At 47.3% G+C, this 20,111-nt stretch overlaps 1 protein-coding gene across 1 annotated transcript in view; it reads left to right on the top strand.

The window, feature by feature from the left end:
- Window positions 1–20,111, top strand: part of SV2A (synaptic vesicle glycoprotein 2A) — a 97,614-nt gene that overhangs the window by 64,602 nt on the left and 12,901 nt on the right. Inside the window, exons 3-8 of the mRNA XM_088474183.1 lie at window positions 11,283–11,463; window positions 13,260–13,411; window positions 13,986–14,119; window positions 15,117–15,206; window positions 16,469–16,579; window positions 17,955–18,043. Of these exons, the coding sequence (XP_088330309.1) occupies window positions 11,283–11,463; window positions 13,260–13,411; window positions 13,986–14,119; window positions 15,117–15,206; window positions 16,469–16,579; window positions 17,955–18,043 (757 nt within the window). The remainder of the gene's footprint in view (window positions 1–11,282; window positions 11,464–13,259; window positions 13,412–13,985; window positions 14,120–15,116; window positions 15,207–16,468; window positions 16,580–17,954; window positions 18,044–20,111) is intronic.

Raw genomic sequence — 20,111 nt, 5'->3', positions numbered from 1 at the left:
TAACTTGAAGATTTAAACCCGGGCTCAATGAAGTGTTTACGTACCTGGAAAAGTATAGAGAAAACTGATAACATTAGGGTGTACTCCCAGCCAATATCCCTTATTAAGGGCATGAGTTGGCATCGCAGCAGGTGATTCTGGGAGAGAATTTGGAGGCAAGGCAGAAAGCTGTACTGTAAAATAGCAGCCAATCAGATGTTTGCTTTCATTCTTACAGCTGCTAAAAGACTGCACAAACCTGGTCGGGGTCAGTTACAGCACATTTATCCAATTGCCATTGTGTAACGGAATAAACTTGCATTCGGATGAACTGCATAAACATAAATGGAAGTGAATTTGCAGAATTGTTGGCAGTCTTTTTCTCCCCGCGTCAGTCCCTACAGCCCATTAGAACGCCAGACACGGTTTGTCACAATACGAGCTGTGTGGTAGCAGTAACTGTTTAATAACTGTGTCAGGCGTGAGGCAATCATTAGCGGCTGGGCCCTGCTTTCATACGTGAGGAAAGGCGCTGTGCAGGCAGCGAGCAGTCAGTATGCTGGCTACCTGCACGCTTATTAACACTCTCGGTAATTAGACTGCTCCAGCAGACGCTCACTTGCTCCTAAATCAGCTTCTCAGATGTGATGATTGGGTGTGTGACAGCTGTATCCTGCCTCTGACAGAGGCCTGATTACTGTGATTCCCATTCCAGTTCAAAGCAAAGTTTGATAGTGTTCCTGAAAAAAACAAAAACTTTTTGCTGCGCTATCAAGGCAACCAATGAGGCGCTTCGTAAGGGCTCATTATCCCAATAAATTGCAGGCTTTGGCGAGGCGGCCGTTAGATTGATGGGCTGTGAAATTGGTGTGCGGCCTAGGAAGCTTTGGGCGTATATACCTACGTGCAACCATCTACGTACACTGGATGCACTGTGCACTGGTAATAATAATAATCCTCCGCTTATATTTTTATATATTTTGGGCGTTCGTAAAATGGCTATTGGATTCCAGACACGTACTGATAAACGTAGCACGTGGCTATGCCAGCACTGCACCAAAATACAGCATAACAAAGCATTACAAAGTAGCATGTATACACATACACAGGACTTCTGACATAATGCTACCTATAGCCGTCATGCCCTGTAAATGGGACTCTCGTGAAATACACAGCGTCATTGTAAATGAATTCCCATGCATGCTACATATCTGCATAGTAAAGATGGCAGTGATGTGAAAATACCCTGATTGTCTGTAGGTCATTCTAACCCTGCGAACGTTGCAATGCCCTTATTGGCTACAGGACGGCTTAGCCCTGTGACTTTTCTAATGCCCTGATTGGCTTTGGTTGGTCCTAGTGCTGTTAATGTTCTAATGGCCTCTTTGGCTGCAGGTTAGCCCTGCCGCGTAAACATTTTAATGCCTTCATTGGCTACAGTCTGGCTTAGCCGTGTGAATGTTCTCGTGCCCTGAATGGCTACAGGCAAGCTTTTCCCCATGAACATTCTAAACTCTGATTGGCTACAGGTTGACTTGTCCAGTGCCTATTCTAAGGCCCTGAGTGGCTGAGGTCGGCGTAACAATGTGAACATGCTCTGATTGGCTACAGCTTGGTCTGGGCCCGTAAATATACTAATGCCCTGATTGGCTACCGGTAAGTCTGTGAATATTGTAATGTATTACTTGGCTACAGGTTTCCTTATACCTGTGAACATTCGAATGCCCTGATTGGCTACAGGATGGCCTAGCCCTGTTCTGCTACAGCTGGCTCAATGACTACCCATTTCAAAGTCACTAAAAGAAAGACATTGTTGACATATAAAAGACAAAAAAAAAAAGAATAAATATGGAGCTCACACCACAATAAAATCCAAACTTGGAGTTGATAACGGCTTTGTAGCACCTCCGCTTTAGAAGGGCTAAGCTGTCCCCAATACCTGTCCCCCGTCCTTCCCACATAACACCATTGCAGTACTGCATCAAGCTGTATAGAGCAGTGACACAACTCACAACATTCCTGCCGTTGAGACAAAGGTCTCCTATAGTCTGGACTTTCCTGCCCGAGTCAAGACAGTAGGGAGGTTTGGTCCGAGGATCTGCACTGTGTGTGGCCTGACCTACATCTGACCACCTGCCCTGTGCAAAAACCTGGCTTTTACCTGACTACTAACTGCGGTATATATCTTGTTCCCAGATGAGGGACTATGCTAATGCTAATCTCAGTCTTCCCTTTGTGCCGGGCGGTGCAATGGGGTGTACGAGCAGTGAGACACCCACTTTCAGGCTGCGCGACCTGTGCACTTGCAATGAGATTGTAAGCACTCCAACATCTACACAACACCGGTCTCGCCATAGCCATTTGCGGCAGACTAAGGTTCTACTGAATCTACACTCCTCTAGTCCGACTAAACATGGCCTCTGACACATTGCATTTGCGATTGGGAATTCAGCAGCGTTCCCAGACGACTGTGACACGCTCATGAAACGGCTCCTTTTTGCAATCACTTAATATCACCCCCCCAGTCTCTACAATGATACACCAAGGGATCGCAATCCCCTCCTCGAGTGTTATTGATACCATACGCAATTGTGAATGGCATCGCTGACATTGGTTCATGTGCGCGCAGTAAGGATTTCCAAGCAGTAGCCAAACATCGATCAACTGCGTAAAAACCAGCACTGTGTCTATCACTGAATCAGGGCCTCAGTCACTTCTCTCCGATGGCTGTTTGGGCGTTACTAGGTGGCAGCCGATCGCAACGGTTTGTTCATGCATAAGAGGGCATGTATCTATTTTCAGTGGAGTGTACGCAAAGCGCAAATAATTTTCGCTTCTTCTGCACCAGGCATGGGATAACTGTAAGTGCTGTTACTGATTATGATGGATTCTAAGGCGGACGGAGAGACAGGGATGGTGTTGTCGCATAGATATTCGCATAGCGCTTCCAATATCTAGAGCTATCCAGAATGGCGACCTCGTGACAGGCGTCTCAGAATGAAATAAGCTGGCCACACACTAGGCGATTTTCTGCACGATTTTGACGCATCGGAACAAATCCGTGCAAATCATGCAGTCTCCACAAGCGATAACGCTCCGATGCGCGGGCCCGCGGGTCCTTTGTCGTATCTTCAGATCTTACCTACTGCAGGTAAGATCTGGCAATCTCCTTAGCGCTGTGCTGAAAATCATTAAGGACGCGCGATAGGTCGTTGGTTACATTGCACAGTTTATCGAGATATTATCTGTACAGTAGTGCTGGTGACTTACCCGGGGAGCTCAAGGGAAATCGTTGACGACATCACCTCTTTTGTGTGTGGCCAGCTATACTCTGTGCACCCAGGTCGGCTATTGAACGCGTTACCCTGGTCTTAAAATTCACTGTACGCAGAACTGATGCCATACATGCTGCCACAATAAGCAGGGGGGGTTCATTATGGCACCTTGGATTTGTATATTCCATTACGTACATGTGATGAAACACAGTAGTAACCTAAAGAGGTTGAAAAACCTGTCTTCAATGTATCTACCTGACCATTCTGCAAAAGCGTCATTCCAGCATGTTATACAGCCCAGGTTTGGGATCACAGACAGTGATAGGATATATTATTGTGGAATTCACATACTATCTCCCCTCAGGGTCCACGGGATGAGAAAGCTGTCAGATTGGCTAATTGTTTCTTTAAAAAGGACGGTGGATCATTGACAAAGGCCTTATCGGTTATTATTAAAACTAGGCACCAACCATACCTGCAGAATGCCCAGATTTTAGTGGATAGTCTTGAATTCTGGTGGGCAAATAGGCGTGCCCTCATCCAAAATGGATATTTTGGGCAGATCGGGGAGTGTGGTCTGGTTGTTCTGTAGGATCTGGCGCTTATTGGGCCTGATTCAGAGCTGTTTGCTATGCCGATGTTTTCGCAAATGGAGCGAGTTTTGTCCCTGCGCATGCGTCAAGGGACAAAACCGTAGTCGCACGCTGCAAGTCTTTATTTGCAGTCTGATTGACAGTCACGGACCGTTTGGGCTCGGCAACAGTGAATGTCGGCTAAAAATGCAGACCGGCATGTGGGGGTCACAAGCTGCGTCTGCGGCCCCGTACGCAGGAAACATGACTCCGGTGTCCCAGATACGATGACCATTCTGAGTGACCATAGACTCCCTCGATTTTTGAAGTTTGCGCGACCTGCGTTACAATGCCGCAGTTGCGGAGAGCTGCGACGGCTTCAGGTTGGCGCCTCAGTACAAGTCCCGGCCGCTGTTGCATATGTTCGTACATCCAAATCGCTGCTGCGGCAGCATTAACATACAACTGTGAATGAGGCCCCTTGTCCCTATATTATGATCAGGAATGTATGCCCCAATTGCCCCCTCATATTACAGCTTTGATGGCCCTTGTGTCATCTCCCTGTCGCAGATTCCCTTAGACTCCGGCATGGCTAAGAGTTCACAGTGCCCCGCAGCGTTCTGTATAAATGGTGCTGTAGCTGCTGCTGACTCACAGTGCCCCCAGCTGCCTCTGGATGCCAGCAGCCGCTGTTAACCCATTCCCTGGCGCAGAGACCTGTAAAGCTGTAAAGAAAATAAATGCACTCTCTGGCACATCCTGATTACATATTTATGCTCAAATCCTCCAGTGGATTATAAGTTTAGAAGCAGATATTTGATGCTAAACGATATTTACATGTCTTATTTATTGTAGATTTTATTTGTAGGATATGTGTGAATAATATATAGCTCCCACCAGATGCAGCGCGGCTCTGCCAGGCTTGGCGACGTAGCAGAATCACCCTTTTAATAATAGGGGTTATTGGAAAGAAGCCCAGAGTTTTGGGTAGGAGGATTTGGGTTGTTTTGATGGCGGCTGTCACCGTCTGCCCTTAAGTCACCCAAAAATATACACATCAAAATTGGAGGTGTCCAGAGAGGGGCAGGGGTGTGGCCGCTGCACACTGGGGGTGTGGTCACTCAGCGACCAGTGGGTGTGGCCATGCCCTAGGAACACAAACAACCTGTGTTTGCCTTAGCTACTAATTGCAGCTTTAAATCTAGCAGCTACATAGCCGTAATCTCGCTGATGCCTGCAAATCGCAGGCTATTATAATTGGGCCTATAGTGTACTGTAATGCTGTCCTCTTTCCAGAGACACCTCAACTACATCTAACCTGATCAGGTCAATAATAAATAGCTTAAGCTGCTTTGGTGGCAACTGCTGTGTGTGTTTCTGTAGGGGCCTAAAGGAATGGGTTATGCCATGTTATGTGCAACTTAAGGACCTCATTCAGAGCCAGACGCTATTTGCGCTCGCTCGTTCAGAAAAAAGGGGTGGCTATTCAAATGAACCGTTCGCTCTTTGCGTTTCTGTTCACGCCTCTATGTCTGAACGAGCGAACAAAACATGCGGTCGTTTTTTGGAAAAATACGCCCCCTGGCCGCTCGCATCCTACGTCATGTCCGCTATTTATTAGATTAATCGAGAACATCGACCAGCGTATGAACTGCTCGCTATTCTTGTGGTTGGTTTTTCCTACCGTAATCTTGCGAGCAGTTCTGACTATAAAATAACCCAGTGACGTGGTCAATGACGCTGCTGTATTAATTATGCACACCATTAAAACGCCCGTTTTGACCTTTAAGCACGCCTGCGTTCTGATCTCCACTCCCCGTTTTCAAGCACCTTCCCCTGTTACCACCCACATACGCCTCCTCCTGTCACTCAAAATAGCAGGCATTCGCTATTTAGCGAACAAACGATTTTCGGCCGCACTGACTGGTTCGCGCATGCGTATAACGATCCGTACGCATGCGCAGTTGGGCAAACATCGCTCGGAACGAACGAGCGTCCGCTTACGAGCGGCTCTGAATCAGGCCCTAAGTCTTTGTTCAGATTCGGTGACAAATAGCTGGTCTACATACCTGCTTAGGTGCCTTCAAGGGTCAGTACAGGGAATAAAAGATATTGGATAAATCCAGAATGTGCTACCCTGTCCATTCAGACTTTCAGGAAAATCCCCTCACCCAAGTAATTCCTTCTAAATTCAATTAAATGTAAACAAAAAAACTTTAACTTAGTGATGGCCAATCGCCAGCACTGTATCGATCTTTTGGATCACATAACCGCAGAGTAGAAAACTATGTCAGGGACCAGGTAAGGACTTTGGGATCTATCCTGCCCATACATCAAATCTCCAGGAACGATCTAAAACCACTCCACCCAAAAAAATGCTGCAATATACTGTATTGACTGCGAAGATCAATCTAAAACAATTAAAAATATAGCATCCCTACTTTGACTGCCCAAAACAGGGTATCTACCAGAAATCCCATCAACATGTCCTCGGACTCATCGTAAATACCAGTATGCATGGGCAATCGCCTTCTCTCACAACCCCAGGTATCCAAATGCGCTCTTCCTCACATGTGGTCTATCGCCTCAACCTTCTTTCATCACTATATATAACCAACCCAAATATGTGGTTGGCCATGGCCACCTTGCCACCAAGACTGATGGTCCATATTGCTATACAGAGAGTTCCCAGGCATTTCCCAACCAAAATATAATATTTGAAGGAGGTAAATCACCTCCCCCGTTTCGTTGGCTGGGATCCACAGCCGTGAGGTTTCCAGTTGTCACGTTGAGTTCTACTAACCATGGTCCTCAACACTCATGTAGCTTCTTGGCCATCAACTTATCCAAGCCTCTAACAGGCCCGCAAATTGCACAATATTACCAGTAGTTTATTTATGGATTAAACATATGCTGATCTGTGATGTCCAAGGCCACGTTATACTGCTCTGTGTTACCTCATTCAGCGTTCTTACTTAGACTTTTGGACTGTGTCTGGTGCTTTATGCAACAATATACTATATCTTTATGTGCTCTTAGCAACCAAACAGATTATGTCTATCATTTCTTAAACTGGGTACACACTTGACAGATATATCTGCAGGTGATGGTTGCTCATACACACTGAACAACCATCATCTGTCTTCTGGCCGCGGGTCCCGTTGGCCGGGGGAGGCGTGTCTACCGACCGCCCATACACACAGCACGATGCCCCAATATATCTGCAGATACATATGCCATCGGCTGTGCAGCAGAGCCGACGCAATACATCTGTGAACCGCATCGTTCACAGGCATATCGATGGTACACACTGGCTGACGTGCACCTGATATACTGGCCGATTAATTGATCGCCCAATATATCTGCCAGTGTTTACCCAGCATTAGGAGGCAATAGAGAAAATAATAGCTACAATCGGATTGGTTGCTATGAGCAACGCCCCCACTTTTAATTTTAGAAGCTTTAGTACATCAACCCCTACGGAACCGATTCAGAGTCACACGCAATGTGGCCGCATGTATGATGTGGGGTTCTGCGGTCTATATTTAGAATCAGCTGGATCGCTGGTTGTGGCTAAATGGGTGTAACCAGGCGTTCGTACTTAGCATAAGTCTGCCGTGGAGACGGAATGGTGGCCTGTTCAGAGGTAAGCGCACGCAGAGATCCGGCGATTTCAGACGGATCTCTTGCACCAAGGATAGGGCTGGTAGCAATGCGCTCGGATAGTGATGGTGGGCGCTCTCACAGCTGATGTATAAGCACGGTGCAGCCACATACATTGGAGGAAATCCGCATCTATTTTTAGCACACAATGCGGCCATTTTGGGTGTGTCTCTGAACCATGCCCTTTATGTTACTGCATCTGCCAAATGCCAGATGTAGGGAGATGACTTTGCACGATGCTCCCAGAGCACTAATTACACTGTGTAAGTGAGGTTTTTCCACCTCATCAGTGTGCAGATGATTACAGACAGGTAATTACATGAATGAGACGTTTCCTGGTCTTTATGATGGCTGTTGCTAAGCTCCGTGGTTGCTATGTGTTTTATGCGTACGACGAGGTGATTAGCTCCACGGGAGAGTGCGCCGACATGGGGCTGCTTTTGTCGTTGACGTATTCAGCAATTTTAAGAATCACAATGCTTTCCTCTCCTCCACAGAAGAGCTCTAACCTTAACGCAAAATGACAGCTTACTTTGTGAGCCAGAAAATCAATAAGGAGAGTCCTGTTGTTGATGTGACCAGGAACCATATTTAATGACAACAAAACGAATGACAAGACTACATGGAAGTGCTGGCAGCCATTTTGGACTGAACCAGTAGTCATGGCATTAAAGCCTATAAATCCACCACAAAATACCGATAACAATGCGACATGATGTCACCAGTTCCTAATGAATGATTACGCTGTATGCAACAATAAACTTGTGATATTGTAGAGGGAGGTGGGGCAAGGGGAGAGAGGGGGAGGCACGTATGTAGGCCCCTCCTCTCCGGCAGTACAATAGACTCCAGCACCATGTTCTTGGAGACAAGTCCAGTGCTCATGCGCAAATCACTAGGAAAATGGCCGTCACTCCATTTTCCAGGTGATTTCAGCCTGCAGAACTGGCTAACGCGGGATTCTGGAGAGGTAAGTATACTAATTATATGGGTGCAGGGTGTGCGGTGAGGGCCCCCCTGTACCCCTGGGCCAGTGTGCATCGCACACAGTGTACTCATTATAGATACGCCTGTGGGTGGGGGCCTAGCATGACAGTGAGGGATGAAGGGCCACATGGGCCTGGAACGGAAAATAATCAAGGGCCTGTTGTGAGATGCGGAGGAGGTGTGACCAGTGATGTGTGGGTGTGGCTACTGATGTGTGGGTGTGTACAATCCCTACACTATCAGCCCCAATGTCTCCCTAAATCACACTTGCCTACTCTCCTGGAACGGCCAGGAGGCTCCTGAAAATCGCTGGGTGCTCCCAGCCACCCATAAGAGTGGGCAAGTCTCCCAAAGCTGGCCGCCAAGATGTCCAATAAACAAATGAAATGGGGTATAACAGAGAAGGGGGAATGCTAAATTAACCAAGTGGGATACAGGTAAATTTGGGGACCATGAAGGGGGGAGGGGGGGAATTCTGGTCATTGTGTGCCCAGAGGCTCCAAATAGGTATCTCAGGGATCTATTACACATATAAATGTTTTCTAAAATGATTTTCCACAAGTGGTCCTTTCGCCTTAGTATAACAGCATTGTAAATTGGTTCTTAGCAGTACCACCGTGAGTTTCGGAGCAGTGACCCAGCAACTTAGGTCCTGATTCAGAGGCGCTCGCTATTTGCGAGCACTCGCTCTGAATCAGTGTGGGCCGTTTTCTTTTTCACCGGCCTCCAGGCCGCTCGCTAAGCTGTGGGTGACCACCCACAACTTTAGCGGGCGGCCTGGCGATGGTTGCGATTATCGCGGCCATCTGGCTTGCAACGAGACCCTTGTGGTAGGGTCTCGTCCACCGCAAGCCCCAGTGAGCTTCCTGCTCTAATAGAGCAGGAAGTTCACTACTGACATCACTGGTGATGTCAGTAGGGCCGCCCACAAACGGCAGGCGTTCCTTCAGGAATGCCTTCGTTTGTCCAGCCACCCACCCCTCCACGCCTACAAAAACGGGGTGAGCTGTCAATCACAATCGACAGCTGCCCCGTCTTATAGTGAGTCCCGCTGCGAGTGAAAATTCATTCGCTATGGGGCTCGCGCACGCGCAGTGCGCACTGCCCGGCCATCGACCCGCTTGCAAGCGGGTCTGAATCAGGCCCTTAGTACATTGGCTAACAGGTTAACAGGTGAGGAATGGGGGATAAAGTAGCTGGGAATGACGTTCCTCTCATAGAGAGGTACAAAGGGCTGCTGTAATGGGGATAGTGTTTGATGAGAGAATGAAGATGTGCAGATCGCTGTACACAAAACCCCATTGCCCTCCTGCAGAGCCCAAGTGTGAGATCTGCCATTTACAGCGTTCTGTGGCAGACATGTGCGTGCAGGAGCATTATCCCCGCTGCTTTTCCCGCAGCGTCTAACGGTCACGTGACCTTTACTGTGTACACCTAGAGCACAGGATATATATAGTTACTCTAGGCATTAACCATTTCACCAACAGATTACATTGCCAGCTTTGGGGCCTGCGCAGAGTCGAATGCAAGTTCTTTTGCAGAGTGTTTCTTGCACGTTTACGCACTGCGCATGCAATGATGATGAAGGATATAAAAACAAGCGAATGGATTGCGGATGGTCTGATCGCAGAGATGCGTACAACGCCACATTAGGCCGAATATACGTATTTCGTTCCGTGCGCGCAATGTGGTAGCGATGGCGTCCAACTTGCAATTAACTATACCTCAGCCCCTTTGGTCGGTATTTGTGACCCTTACTGTTACCGTTGCTTCTACTGTCCATGTGTTATATGTTATAATAACAGTATTTATTCTACTACTGTATCTCTTTCTATACAGTATGTGACTTTATTCATAAGGATCTACAGGATTATAGAAGCTAATTATTCACATTTACAATGAAAACATGAAACAATGTATCACAAGATTTTTCCCATACGTTCGTAGATGTGGCTGAATTACAAGCGACTGAATCAGGCCTATTATTAGGTGGCGGCTTTTGCAAGCTGTCGATTATTTATAAAGGCAATAATTATAAAATGGGAAACCAGTTGTTTTTTGTATGTAATATTATCGCCAATTTAAACTTCGCTGTGAATGGGCCTAGAGTCAGCAGTTCGCAAAAGCCGCTGACGCCGGTCAGTAAATCTAGCCGTAATGTTTCACATTTTATTTACGATGACTTAACGCTTTGCTAGTTGTACCGGCGGCTGACCTATGTAATGGGTTAGGTCTAGACTGTACAGGGCTGATGGCCCTGTGACGTCACACCCATGTGACTCGGAATGAAAGGGGGAGGGGCGGGGATGGTAACGGGGGACCAAAAGTGGCCGCTCGCCACGCTTCGGGCACGGTGGCTCGCTGCGCTCGCCACAGATATTTATTCCCCCTCTATGCCCTAGTGGATGGTAACGCAGGAGCTGTCCAGCCTCCTGCAGCGGTCACGTGGTGTCTACGTCACAGAGGTCCTTTCTCCAACTTGGAAATAGCAGCAACCCTACGTAATGGCATTTACTATCATCACTCCTATATTGCCAGCTGGTGCACTGGCCTCGCCTCATGTTGCTGCAGCTGAGTGCCAGCTACTGTATTCTGGGTCTGATTCGGAGACGGTCGCAAATCCCGCCAACAACTGTGCAAAAATATGCAAATGACGCAGCCGCCAGGATTTGTATTGGGCGGCTTCGAAATGCCGGTGTCCTTTTATAGGCCTAAAATGTTCATCTCTGTGCAGGCGGATTAGTGAGACTGTATGTAATAGGAATGCTTTGCTGATATACTGACTTTATGTATGATCCCTCTGCAGGTCTCATCGTGTACCTGGGTATGATGGTGGGGGCGTTCCTGTGGGGCGGAATGGCCGATCGCATCGGGAGGAAACAGTGTCTGCTCATCTCCCTCTCTGTCAATAGCGTGTTTGCCTTCTTCTCCTCCTTCGTTCAAGGCTACGGGACCTTCCTGTTCTGCAGACTTCTGTCCGGAGTGGGGTGAGAACTGTTGCATTGGGGCAATCATTTAGTGAATTAGCGGTGGCAGGCCTTTTCCCATTCATCATATATGTAACTCATTATTTTTGCAGGACTGCTGCCCCCTAGTTGCTGCAAATAGAAAGACAGCCCTTACATGTTGTATATTCAGGTCCTGACCCCGCCCCACATTATGTCATGTATGGGGGAGTGGTCAGAGGCCCCTCCCCCCAAGTTGTTGCCCAATGAGATGATTACAATACCTCAATAAGACTGACAGGAGGGCTCTGGGAAGAGCTAAAATAACAAAATGGAAGTGAAATGTAATGAAACTAAGGCACCTACACTGTAACTTGCTTTATACAAATGAATGTACTTTACAATTTAGTCTGCACAGCGACTTCACTGTGCATAGCTCTTTTCTCTGGTCACCTTGATTAAATCCAACAGCGTCATTATATCATGAGTAGTGACGTGTGCAGTCTGTGGGCCTGATTCAGAGCTGGACGCTATTTGCGCTCGCTCGTTCAGAAAAAGGGGCCGGCTATTTAAATTGAGCGCTCGCTCTTTGCGGTCTGTTGACGCCTCTATGTCTGAGCGAGCGAACAAAACATGCACTCGCTATTTTGTAAAGACGCCCCCTGGCCGCTCGCATCCTACGTCATCTCCGCTATTTATTAGATTAATCGGGAACATCGAAAGGCGTCTGCACTGCTCGCAGCGCTTGTGGTAGCATTTTCCTACCGCAATCATGCGAGCAGTTCAGGCTAAGAGACTACCAAGTGACGTGGGCAATGATGCTGCTTTGTTAATTATGCGCACCCTTAAAACGCCCGTTTTGACCGTTTGGCACGCCTGCGTTCGGATCTCCACTCCCTGTTTTCAAGCACCTTCCCCTGTTACCACCCACAAACGCCTCATCCTGTCACTCAAATTAGCAGGCACTCGCTATTTGGCGAGCGCTCGATTTCCGATCGCACTGACTGGTTGGCGCATGCGCATTACGACCCATACGCATGCGCAGTTGTGCGAACATCGCTCGGTGCGAACGAGCGGCCGCTTACGAGCGGCTCTGAATCAGGCCCTGTATATGTTCTGCCACTCGCGATTAACGTGTGCTACTTGTCTCATTCATCTCACAGTGCCAGTAAAGGGTCTCTAAACATTTTTACTATTTACCCTGTGTCTTTTTCTAAGGTCATTACCCAGTCTATGGGATGGTGCTAGTAAATCTGCTTGTGCACCATTTAGTACAGTTTCCTTGTTTGCCTTCTCTTCCTTGTCACCTTGTTATCTCCTACCAGAGCTCTCCTGTCAGTCTCATTGAGATTATTATGTATGATTATCTTACAATACAATAGCTTTGGCATATAGACTTGTACATACCTGTCAGTGAGTAGGTCACATTAAGCCCCACCTCCAATCAGCCCAAACTCACCAGCCACACCCACGTCATGGAGGCCACAGTCACTGGTAAGGATCAGCCTTTTCTGGGGTCTGCAAATTTGGACTGTCTAGCTAATATCAGGGCCCTATAGTTGTACCAGTCTAAGGGGGTAATTGGTTGCTATGGGCAACACTTTCACTTTTCCCTTTTTAGAAGGTTTGCAAAAATCTCCCTCTACAATGGCACTTACCAGTCAACCAATGCATTGTAAATGTAAATATATTCTTAAACATACCAAAATGTACATATTGTTGTGAATATTCTTGTTCCCCCACCATTCCCCTGCGGGCAATCCCCGCAATACACAGCGCCATCTCATGGTCTGTCACGGGATTGCTCCTCAGACTGATGTTCTTCATTTCCTTTTCAGTATTGGGGGATCCATTCCCATTGTCTTCTCCTACTTCTCTGAATTCCTGGCCCAGGAGAAGAGGGGAGAACACCTAAGCTGGCTGTGCATGTTCTGGATGATCGGGGGCATCTACGCCTCCGCCATGGCGTGGGCCATCATTCCTCACTATGGTAAGTGGCTGACGTGAAGCCCAGCGAGTCAATGAGTGCCGAGGGGAGGGGATTACTTCTGTGCAATGTCGCACTGCGCATGCGTTCCAGATAGGCTGCGCACAGAGTCCCGAGTTGCGTTTGAGGGATGCGGGAAATGCGCGGTCTCAGAAATGGCTTGAAAATGTAGTGGGCGTCTCAGGAAGGTGGCTTAGCAAATGCATGGAGGAGGTCTGTCTTATGGGCATATTTTGGGCATATTTCTGGGAGTGTAGCGGACGTGTCGCTCAATTTGGAGGCTATACTCGGAGGGTGAAACTGCACCTGGTGCAAGTTTTGATGGTGCTACTGATGGTGGCGTTTAAAGCCTCATCAGGTGGCATTACAGCTTCTACGGGCGCTGACCGTGGGCACATTCAAAAACACTGATTTACACCAGGGAAGGGCTTTGTTGCCTCATTTGCATAATGTCACAGATGGAGGCCGCCAATAGGCGCAGCCACGAACGACTCAGATTTAGGCCCTTTGTGACAATGACCAATCTTGTAATGAAATCTTGTATGAGGAGTATAACTACACCTTGTTTCCCCCGGAGGATGGAGTTTCCAGATGGGCTCGGCGTACCAGTTCCACAGCTGGCGGGTGTTCGTGCTGGTCTGCGCATTTCCTTCTGTGTTCGCCATCGGGGCTCTGACCACCATGCCGGAAAGTCCGCGCTTCTACCTAGAGGTAAGAGAGGGTTTTGCACACCTGCCTTGTTACACGCAAGAGCAATGCATCACCTGTACATGTTGGGAATAGTTGTATGACCGATTGCTGATAAGACCATGGCACCTCTTGGCAAACACCTGGAAGAGGTTCTACACTCCAGAATAATTCCATTGTATATGACTTTGTTATTTGTTTTATCTTCAGTAGATCACAAAAACCCTGAGCAACAGGGTGCTATTTATTGGGTATCCATTCAGCTAGCCGACATTCAGCCGGTCCACACCACAATGCTGTCAGGCTGAAATGGACGTTAGGTTGACAACCAATATGTCGACCTACAATTAGGTCGACATGGTTACAAATGTTGACACATTCAGAATGTCTCCTGCGATGAAAAACCGTCTTGATAAATAGGCCACCCTTGCCACTCGCAACACACGTCATCTCTGGGAAATGTATGATTAATCGGGACCATCGTGAGCCATCGGAGCTGCTCGCAGCCCTTGGGGTTGCCTTTCCCCGCCGCAAGCACTGCGATCAGTGCGGACTGAAATACATGCAGGTGACGTGTACAATGACGCTACTTTGCTAATTATGCACGCCCTTTAAACGCCGTTGTGGCGGGCAGACACGCCTGCGTTCGCAACACCACTCCCCCATTCACATGCACCTTCCCGTTACCACCCACAAACGGCGCTATCTGTCACTCAAAGCAGCGACCTGATAGTGGCTTACGAGCTACCAAAAGCAGATCGCAACGAATGGATTGCGCACTGCGAATTATACGCATGCGCAGATGGGCGAAAATCGCTCAGAGCGAGCGACCGCACCTTAGCGAGCGGGTCTGAATCAGGTCCTAAATTTCTTCTCAAGCAAAGCGTCCCCTTATGTCTCCTTATGTGTGATATCAATGCATAATAACAAGACTTCATTGACATTTTATTTACACACTGCCTATTGCTACCCATAATCCCTTGCATCACTATAGACATTTCGTCTCTGTATTCTCTTCCAGAATGGGAAACACGACGAGGCCTGGATGGTTCTCAAGCAGGTCCATGACACCAACATGAGGGCCAAAGGCCACCCAGAGAGGGTCTTTTCTGTAAGTAGCCATTGCATCCACCTCCTCACCACAGCTCGCAGACACAGCGCGCTCCATCATTGTGTAATGTTCACACTTGTCAAGTTCAGCGATTGAATGCAATTACCATCTTGGCAACTGATAAAACCATGTGGAAACTGGGTGGAGATGTAACGTTTCTCCTGATCTCCGGTGTTGGACGATAGATTACTAAGGGATTATGGCCCTCATTCAGAGCCGTACGCTCTGAGCAGAGCGCACGCTCTGAATGAGGGCCGCCCTCCATAAAAATGGAGCGTCCTCCTGGACGCTCGTATAGCTGTGGGTCACCACCCACAGCCTATACGAGTGTGCAGTTTGATGGCCGCGATGGTCGTGACCATCGCGACCATCGAAACTGCGAGCCGGAGCCTGCGGTTGAGGTTTTCAACCGCAAGCCCCGGAGTGATTTTGGCTCTATCAGAGCCAAAATCACTCCCACTGACATCACTAGCGATGTCAGTGGGCCGGCTTCTGATGGGAGGCGTTCCCGTGGGAAGGACTTTCCTTCGCTCGTCGCATCTGGCGCATGCGCACGACGGAGCTCCCTCCGTCGTGCGCATGCTCAGTGCAGACCATCGACCCACTTGCGAGCAGACAGCCGCTTGCGAGTGGGTCTGAATCAGGGCCTATGTTAAATTGGCATCCTATCTGTCGGATAAGCGAGCAGCTGCACCATTGTCTTGATCTTCAATTAAACAACTTTATTGCTTGTTTAACTGCGTACAAAGCGCCCTGATTCAGAGATGGACGCTAAAGCTTCTGCTGTATCTGTGTACGCAGCGGATGTGTGGGAAAAAAATGCAAATGTCTCAGACGCCCAGATTGACACGCCCACCAGCGGCTTCGCAAATCCAAGTGTCTGCGTACAAATATGCAGCTCGGTCCCACATCCCTCTATAATTGGCCTTCTGAGTAACCCCATGATTGTGCAGAAAAGAGGCGGGAACTGAGATGTCGGAGCCATTTTTACTGCGTGTGGAGTCGCAGTCTCCCGAAAAAGGTTTTGAGTTTTTTGCCGACGTGTCACTGTTAGCTCCCCCCAAACGCTCCCTGGCTGGCAATCACACTGCAGGAAAATAGCTGCTGCGACCGCCGATAGTAATGTGACTTGATTCATGCGCCGTCCACCGATAATCGCTCAACTGTGTAAACATCGATGCTGAGTCCATCGCTGAATCAAACCCAGCGTTACGCTGTGGTAATAACCCCTTATTCACCAGCCACTAACCTTGCTTTTACAGGTTACACAAATAAAGACCATCAAACAGGAAGATGAGCTCATTGAGATCCAGTCAGACACAGGGACGTGGTACAGGCGTTGGATGATCCGAATCCTCAATTTGTCACAGCAGGTAGGCCAATGTTAGATCTGTAACAGGTCCATTTGTAAGTCCTAGATGTGCTCTTGTTGACTTGTTCTCTAGTACTGAGACAAAATGGAGGTAGACATTTGTGGGCTAAACAACTTATCTTGAGAAAATAGGCCATTAATTAGTACATTGCTGAGGCATGAGGTACTAAATGCCTCATAAATATTGCTCAGTGATGCCACAGGTTGCTTGTAAACGTACAGGCTATAGTCTCTTGACAATGGGTTCAGTTTACAAAATGGCTGCCAAAATTTAATTAGATATTTTTCATTATTTCTTTGTTACTTATTCTAGATGTTTCTCACAATAGAGCATGGTAATTACAGGCCTTAAAGTGTGACTCAAAATTATTTTTCATTATTACATACATACAATTTAGTTCAGACAATTTTGGCCAGGCAGATGGGGAGGTAATGGGTGCCACACACCTGTTATGGTGGGCACAGCATTGAAAGGAAGGGAAGGTGGACAGTCCAGTGTGCCAGAAGTGCTTGTCTTGACCAGCAATGCATGGCCATATCCCTTTATTTGCAAGTGCCACCACATGAAGTTGTCCCTTTGTAATTAAAATGATTACCATGCAAATCTCCCAATTTCATCAGGACAATACAGATTCTAGGACCTCAAAAGGGGCTGAGCTTACATCCAAGTGAGTGGAGCTTGGACTAAAAAAATGGGCGTATTGTGTCAACCAGGGGCAGGGTTTAAGCTAGTCATAGGTCTTGTTTATTCCAATTTCACATGTGTAAATGTTGGCTAGTATAATGCTGGTTACTGCAACGTTTTGAAATAACTGCTGACACTTAATATAGTATTATGCCTGAATTCACCAGTTCAAAACTCAGAAACACACCTACAACAGCAGTGTCTATCTAAGGCAATTGTGGGCAGAAGAATTATTTCAAGTACCGGCAGTTATTACAGGAATTTGTAGCAACCTAAACACTGAATTTTATTTTGGCAACATAATTTTTAAGTTAAGTAACTATCTTAGGGTCATTTTGACTACACAACTATAGTAAGCAAACATTCTTGTCTGTTATTGAGCTTGAAGATTGGATCTGGGCAGTTCTACAACACAGAAGGCTTTTTTTTTTTTTTTTTAGAACAGATTTAAAATAAGTACATATTGAGTTTGCTATAGCTTATTAAGCCTAGTAACTGATTTCCTTCTATTTTCACAAACCATTGATTATATAGTAAGTCATAGGCAAATGCAGGGGGGTTTACAGATGCCCAGTAACCCCTCGTTTGCCCCTGTGAGTAAACCATTCATTATACAGACAGTTTTCTTGAGCCTAGAATATAATTATTCTTACACACCTTGCCCACAGTTGTCCCATTTTCATGCTTGCAGGTTTGGGCTAATTTCCACGAGTGCTTTGCGCCGGAATACCGACGCATCACCCTCATGATGATGGCTGTCTGGTTCACCATGTCTTTTAGGTAAGTACAATTTGGCTAACATCGTGAACAAATTTGTAGCATCACTTTGCTGCTAAGTCCGGCAAATGCACACAAAGTAGAGACTTGATTGACCTTGGAGCACTATTAGGAATGTAATTTTCAATTTAGCCAATTTTGTCTAGCAGGGATATTTCCAGACAGATTTGAAAAACCTGGGACTGTCCCTAGAAATTAGAGACAACTGGAAACTATGTAAAAGTGCTGGGCCGTCAAAAGTGTCAAAAATTAAAATGGCCGACGTGCTGTACTTGCCGGCAAGAGGTTGCACGGCTGACAAAGCAGTTTGAAACCGAGGTCTTGTTGTTAAATTACAAAGAGATGCTCGGATTCGCAAAGAACGGTATAATGGCACTTTCATTTACCGCTTTCTCGCTTCATCAACTTCAAAGCCGCTCTGTGAAATTACTGTTGTCATGGCAACCGCTGCAGGCCGTCTGGCTTCCTGCTCTCAGGACGGGGCCGCGGATGGAGTTTGCCAATGTTTTGTTAGGGCTGAGAGTGTGAGGTGCCTTCACTCTTAGCTCAAGCTGACACACATTTCAGTTTTAATTAAGCAGAACTGACAGCATTAGTCACAACATCCCCAATGCTTGCGACGCTAAACTCCTTCCCCCACATTACCTCAGCTGTCAGTCTGACGTGTGTCTCAGGTGTGCAATGTAATTACTGCCCCGGTTCCAGGTCAGGCGTTTCTTTGAAATAACGAACTCTACTTAGTCATTTTCTACAATCATTATTATACCACATTATGTATAAAATAATAAAAGTGGAAATTACTGTTTTCATAGTTTTGCAACCAGAACTTTGGGCCTGATCCAGCAGAGGACGGAATAGCAAAGCCACACACAAGCAGCTTTGCAATTCCGTCCTTGCAAGTATGCAGATTCAGCAGGAGGCGTCTGACACCCGCCTGCTGCGTTTGCGATTCCAGCACTGCGACCGTCTCAGGCTTCGCAGCCATCAGTCGTGGTGGTGGACGGCGCTGGCCAGCTGAGAAAGCCTCAGCTTACGCAGGCTGGCCAGTTTGCGAGGCCAGGAATCTGCATCCATGGACGCAGGTCCTGGCCTTGCCACTCCCGGAAAACATGGGCGACACACTTCCAGGAATGGCAACCGTCTCCGCACCGCCTCTTAATTAGGCACAGCAGGGGCTGCGTGCGATCATGGAGGACCAGTTCTGCACATGCGATAATCGGGAATCTGCGTTCAGCATTGCGGTTACGTGCAGAATGTTTTCCTGTGCTAATAAATGGCAATCTGATGGTTGATGTAGGTGATACTATATTTTCCCCTGTATTCATAAATTTAGTTTAGCTACTAATGTTATGCTGACCGTATAAAGTCATACTTATCGACTGGCCGGTTCGCGCGCTGCGATGAATACGTGGGCGCAGAACGCAACAATCGGCCATTTTTTAGACTGACAAAAGCCCCATGGTGATAGTTATATAAACTGATCAATGACGGCAGCTGCGAGTTAAATTAACGGCCATCAGTTGCACTCACCTCATTCATCTCTATGTACTTAGAAACCTAATCAACAGGCCCAGTCTACCTCTTTGAGGTCATTGAAATGTTTTTCAATAAATCAGTGAAGGCAAAACTCAACGAAACACCTTTATATATAAGTGACGGGGATGAACATAAATCTAACATATACGTCAAGTTCATTCTTATGTAGAGTTGAACTTAATTTGCATAAAATAGGTAGGGCTAACCATACTGCGCATTCACGCCAAAGATATGTCTGTATATACTTAGTGAGGCGCAGCAAGAAGGGGATAGCCAGAAAGTGTAGGCTGAGTACAGTAAGGGTGTGTTCACATAATTGGGGCCCAATCAGAGGTCGGCGCGTCCTCAAATCAGGGTCGGACTGGGCCACAGGTGTACAGGGGAAATCCCTGGAGGGCTCCACTGCCTAAGGGTCTCACCCCTTCTTCTAGGAGTCATTAACTTGGTGGAGCAGGACTGTACACTTGGGTGCTTGGTTTGTTTCTATGGATACTTTACCAAGATTAGCCCTGATGCCAATCAAAGTGGGTGGTCC

Source organism: Taudactylus pleione, unplaced genomic scaffold, assembly GCF_031769625.1.
Source record: "Taudactylus pleione unplaced genomic scaffold, aTauple2 ptg000148l, whole genome shotgun sequence".
Classification (NCBI taxonomy): Eukaryota; Metazoa; Chordata; class Amphibia; order Anura; family Myobatrachidae; genus Taudactylus; species Taudactylus pleione.
This window is presented reverse-complemented; position numbering and strand designations above follow the sequence as displayed.